A 5,488-nucleotide genomic window follows, 5' to 3' on the forward strand; every position below is an offset into this window, starting at 1 on the left:
ATCTCTCAGAGCCATACACTGGAGCACAGACCCAGGCAACTTGGCGGAGTTACAACAATGTAGATTTGCAATATCTCTCGAGACAAGGCCATGAGCACCTGATGGAGCCAGAGCTGTCTCACAACAGGCTTGGCTGAGGGACCAGCAGTGGCAAGAGCTTCTGGGATTTGGTGTGTAATGAGTGTCAGTAGGAAACTGGTTTCCTTTTTATTAATAATTGCAGTGTATTTGGGTATCACGAAGCTGCAAAGGATGGGGATGACCATGAAGCAAAGGTCCCTCCTCAGAGCTGGGCTGTACGGCCAGAGATGGAAAGCCCGGTGTGTGGAGTGGTCAGAAAGAATGCCTCTCGTGCAGCTTCCCCGGGGTGTCCAGGGAACATGGCGTAGACCGGGCCCCTCTCTTCTGCACCTTTGCTGACTTGTTTGCCTCACTGTGTCACCTGGCTCTGCCCTGTGGGCACCCTGTTAGGTGCCCTCCCCCTGCACACCCAACCAGCTGAGCTCTACATGGGAGTTTTCCTCTCCCAGACACTTTCCTGCCCAGACCAGCCCAGGAGAGAAGTCCAGCCTGGGCCGGCCCTACAGAAATCCCCACCACAGGGTGCTGCAGAGCTCTGGGCACTCCTGACCCAGGGGCTCCTCAGGCTTCTCCTGCGGCCCCAGCAACAGTGCAAACTGCCCTGAGCAGCTGCGTACAGAAACAGGTCTCTTTTTCATTTACCTCCCCTGTGGAAGCATGGAGGTGCTCCTTTGCTCGTGTCCAGGGGTGTCCCTGTCCCTAGAGACCCTTTTCCTGGGGGACTGCATCCATGTTGGCCTGGCTGGACACTCCAGCTCCATCCCCATGGTCCCCACAAGACCCTGAGCTGGCAGTGCTCTTCTGCAGGGTGAGTGGGCTGCGGTGCCCAAAAGCCACAAGGAGACAGTCCCAGGCAGGTCCCTGTTGGTCTTTCATCGTTACCATTGGAACTGGGCGCCCACATGTAAAGGCTCAGGACAGACCCATTCCCCAACACATCGCCCCGTGCCATCCACCCCTGAGGCCATGACGAACCCCAGCTCAGCAGCATGGTCTCATGGCTGCAATCTCTTCAGCCTATTCCCGACCTCAGCTTTGGAAGAAGAGCTCAAACTCCAGACACTGGGACTGAAAAAATCTACTTTTATTAGAAAGCTGTGGCATGGGAGAAAAACTCTACCATCATGAAAGACACACGTATAAGGCCTTTGAGTCAGACTGGTCAGGCTGGGTTCATGCCTCTGGAGAAGTGGAGTGGATGTAGACACTCCTGGGCAAACAGGACTATCACAGGTAAAATGCCCAAAGCACAGGAGGTTGCTGATAGGAATTCAAAATCACTTTTGAAGAGACATGGGCTGCTTATCACTGCTGAAAGACAAGTGATTGAAGAAGTTTCTTCAGTGCGTCATTGAGCTCCTGGTTCCTCATGCCGTAGATGAGGGGGTTCACTGCTGGAGGCACCACGGAATAGAGGAATGCCACCACTAGGTGCAGGGATGGGGAAGAGATGGAGGGGGGCTTCAGGTAGGCAAACGTGGCAGTGCTGATAAACACGGAGACCACAGCCAGGTGAGGGAGGCACATGGAAAAGGCTTTGTGCCGTCCCTGCTCTGAGGGGATCCCCAGCACAGCCCTGAAGATTTGCATGTAGGACACCACAATAAAAACAAAACAGACTGAAGATAATGAAAAACCAAACACAAGCAGCCCAGCGTTCCGGAGGTTGGAATGTGAGCAGGAGAGCTTGAGGATATGGGGGATTTCACAGAAGAACTGGTCCAAGGCATTGCCCTGGCAGAGGGGCAGTGAAAATGTATTGGCCGTGTGCAGGAGAGAATAGAGAAACCCACTGCCCCAGGCAGCTGCTGCCATGCGGACACAAGCTCTGCTGCCCAGGAGGGTCCCGTAGTGCAGGGGCTGACAGATGGCAACGTAGCGGTCATAGGCCATGACGGTGAGAAGGCAATACTCCCCTACAATCAAGAAGACAAAGAAAAAGAACTGGACAACACATCCCCAGTAGGAGATGGCCCTGGTGTCCCAGAGGGAATTGGCCATGGCTTTGGGGAGAGTGGTGGAGATGCAGCCCAGGTCCAGAACAGAGAGGTTGAGGAGGAAGAAGTACATGGGGGTGTGGAGGCGGTCGTTGCAGGTGATGGCGGTGATGATGAGGCCGTTTCCCAGGAGGGCAGCCAGGTAGATGCCCAGGAAGAGCCCGAAGGTCAAGAGCTGCAGCTCCCGTGTGTCTGCGAATGCCAGGAGGAGGAAGTGGGTGATGGAGCTGCTGTTGGATATTTGCTGTATCTGGGCATGTGGTCCTGTCCTTAGAGGAAGGGGCAATGAAGAGTTAGGGGAGATTTTTTTGATGAAAATCAAAGCCTTTCCCCTTAGACCCTTGACGGCTATACACAAACCCCATTCCTTTTCCAGGTGACCTTCCTTCATCACTGGTCCTGCAGCTCTGGTTGGTGCTGGTTGAGTGTGCTGTGAGGAGCAGGGCCTCTGCCTGTTGGCTGCTGAGGAGTCAGCCCTGCCCTGCAGCAGTGGGTGTGTGGGCATGGTGGGGGCAGGAGCCAGTCCTGGCTCTTGACTTAGAGGAACCTACTTCTAACGCAGAAGGGCTTTTCAGTGTCTGCACTCCCAGTGCTAAGGAACCAGGATGGTAGAATGGATGTTGCAAGGTTTGGGTATTTTACTGCTTCCCTCATCGCACATGGGGCAGAAAGCCCCAGCATTTTTGCTGTGCTCAGGGAGAACAGAGCGAGTCCTGTGAGGCAAGAGGATTGCCTCTGGCTCAGTGCAGGGTGAGAGGAGCGTGTCTGCCTCTCCATCTTCTTCCCAGAGCCTTGGGCTTCCACCTTTCTCACATGGAGGTTGATCACACTCCCACCTTACCCTGGAAGTCAACCAGACACTGGTGTCACCAGTGGTGACACTGGTCACTGCAGACCGCTAAATGTCTCACCCTTTCTCAAGGTCTCCGCCCCCCACTTCTAGACAAGGACACACATGGATCATCTCACCAACCCAACAGCATTTCCTCCATCGTAACATCTCAGTGCTTCTATCTGGGGCTTTCAGATAAAACAGAAGTGCTCTGAGGACAGGTTTGCATCCTGAGGGAAGGTCACAGCTTGGAAGGACACCTCAGGGAGGAAGCCTGTTGTCCTTATGATGATATTTCATTAAGTAAGAGCCGGCTCATATCCCAGCCCTACAGACTGCGTTGACCACATCTCCACGTGTGCCAGGAAATCTGGGACACTTGTTCCCATGGACACAGCTGAGTGAAAGGACACTCAAGATCAGTGTGTGTCCACAGCAGAAACTCCACCTCCCCAGAGAGCCTGACAACCAGAACAAGATAACAATAGCAATAGCACAAACCTGTAGAGGAAGAAGGAAAAGTAGAGGAAGAAGGAAAATTACAGTGAGCTCAGACAGGCCATGGGAGAGGCAGCCGGGCACTCAGGATAGCCTTACCCTTACCCAGCCGGGCACGTCACCTCCCGGACACCAGCACTGCCCGGCAGTCGCTCTCAGCCCCTGTGCTCTGCAGAGGGCAGCGGGCACACGGCTGGAGAGCTGCACCGCGCTCTGCTGGAGCTCTGGCTGCAGAGGAGGTGGTTCATGCCTTGGACCCCACAGCTCTGAGGGCAGAGGCTTTGCTGGGTGGGAGAGGAGGCAAGGGGGCTTGCTCAGAGGAAGGGGTCTGCACTGGAGGGGATCACATGGAGATTTCTGAATTCTCCCTCCCACCACCTTTCTGGTTTTAGTTTCGTCTCATTCCCTGATCATATCCCTGCTGCCTGGAGATTTTCCTCCTGAAAGGTGTTTCCCTGTCCCATGTCTTTTCCCTGTGAGTGGTCACAAATCCCACCCCAAACTCTGTGCGCTCACCTGGGCTGGACAGAAACCTGCCTGTTTGCATGTTCCTCTTTGCAGGTGGAAAAGGGCAGGTCAGGACAACCCTGACAGGTCCAGCAGAGGGGATGTTGGTGCTGTCCATAGGCAGAGGAGTGGCTGAAGGCACCTTAGGAGGCTTGTGGCAGATCTACTGACCTCTCAGAGTTGAATTTCAGGAGTCTCAGTGACTTGTTAAAACTTGAAAGCTCCTTTTCCAGGTACACTTTTCTCTTCCCCCATCCCCTCCCCCGAATAGGAAACTGAAAAGACAGACTCAGGGAAGCTCCTTATCTTTATAGTGATTCCTGCTTTGATCTTGTTTTTGAGACAAACCCTTGGAAATATCCTGGGGGTGATTTGCATCTTTGAGCAGCCCTGACCTGTGAGCAGCAACCCTCAAAGGCAGGAGGACCCTACCCTGCTGGGGGATGCTCCTTCCACCCACAGCTGCTCCCCACAGCGCCGTGGGGAGCTCCCCAGGAAGGTGGAGAGCTGACCCTGGCAGGCGGCAGAGTCCCTGCCCCGGCACACAGCCCCTGGGGTGCAGGGACCCTGCTGGCAAGGACAGCCCTGGGATACCACACAAGCACATCCACCGTTACACTCCTGCAGACATTAGGAGAAGGCAGTCATCGTGTTCTTGTCCCTCTGACGGTGCAGTGGAATGTCCCTGACCTGCAGCACATCCTCCTCTACAACAGAGAAACTGTCAGAGTTGTCCTTACTGATGCCACAAGCTGTGGGATGTGCCAGTTTTAGGAGATCCTTGCAGGAACTGGAGCTGCATTGCCCTGCAGCCAGAGATGTACTGTGTCAAAGTCTGTGAAGATTTCTCCCTCAGTGAGCTCTCAGCGTCCTCCTGCTCCCAGTTGCCTTTAAGTTCCCTCTGCCTCGCTCCTCTCCTCTCGCTGCCTGCAGGCAGCGCCCCCAGCCCTGCTCCTGGGCAGAGCTGTCTCTCTGCAGCGCTGCCCGCTTGCCAGGAGCTCCCTCTGTCCCAGCAGCCCGGCCCAGCTCAGCAGCAGAGGACCAGCCCACGGTGGCACTCTCTCTGTCCCCTCTGGGCTCCCTGGAGGTGTCCCTGGGGCTCCAGGGGAACCTGATGGGAAACAGCCTGAAGGAGTCCCTGATGTCACCACCCTCTGCTGGGCAGAAGTTCTTCTTTCCTGCACTGTCATTTCTCCTATTAGGAAAGGATTTTTGTGTTTGAGAATCACCTTTCCTGGTCCCATCATCTGACGGGACACCCAATCGGCTACTGGGAGGGATCTCCTATACCCCTGCTGAGGGAAAGGATGCACATGAGTCTATAGGCGCATCTCATTTGTCCGTTTGTAGTCCTGGGGCCAGAAGGGGGCTCAGCTCCCTCCCACGCACAGCACAAACCCACAGGAGGTGGGATTCCTCTTGCCTCAGGTCTTCAGGTGTGCACAAAATCGACAGCTACACGTGAGCTCCTTGCCTCAGCTCCCTTGCTGGTTAATGGAGGTGGAGGGCAGGGTTGGGCTGTTCAGACACAACGCCTGGTGACATTTAAGGTGTCGGGGGTGGACGAAGATAT

At 55.0% G+C, this 5,488-nt stretch overlaps 1 protein-coding gene across 1 annotated transcript; it reads right to left on the minus strand.

Annotated features, from left to right (window-relative positions):
• Nucleotides 1–1,386: 1,386 nt before the first annotated feature.
• LOC309685478 (olfactory receptor 14C36-like) lies at nucleotides 1,387–2,732 on the minus strand (the record flags this gene model as incomplete). Its single annotated transcript, XM_082501241.1, has 2 exons — nucleotides 1,387–2,342; nucleotides 2,630–2,732. 2 exons carry the CDS (start codon nucleotides 2,730–2,732, stop codon nucleotides 1,387–1,389), a joined length of 1,059 nt encoding a protein of 352 aa, XP_082357367.1.
• Between the last annotated feature and the right edge of the window lie 2,756 nt (nucleotides 2,733–5,488).

The sequence above is a fragment of the Vanellus vanellus genome (genome assembly GCF_965231255.1).
Source record: "Vanellus vanellus genome assembly, contig: HAP1_SCAFFOLD_76, whole genome shotgun sequence".
Lineage (NCBI taxonomy): Eukaryota > Metazoa > Chordata > Aves > Charadriiformes > Charadriidae > Vanellus > Vanellus vanellus.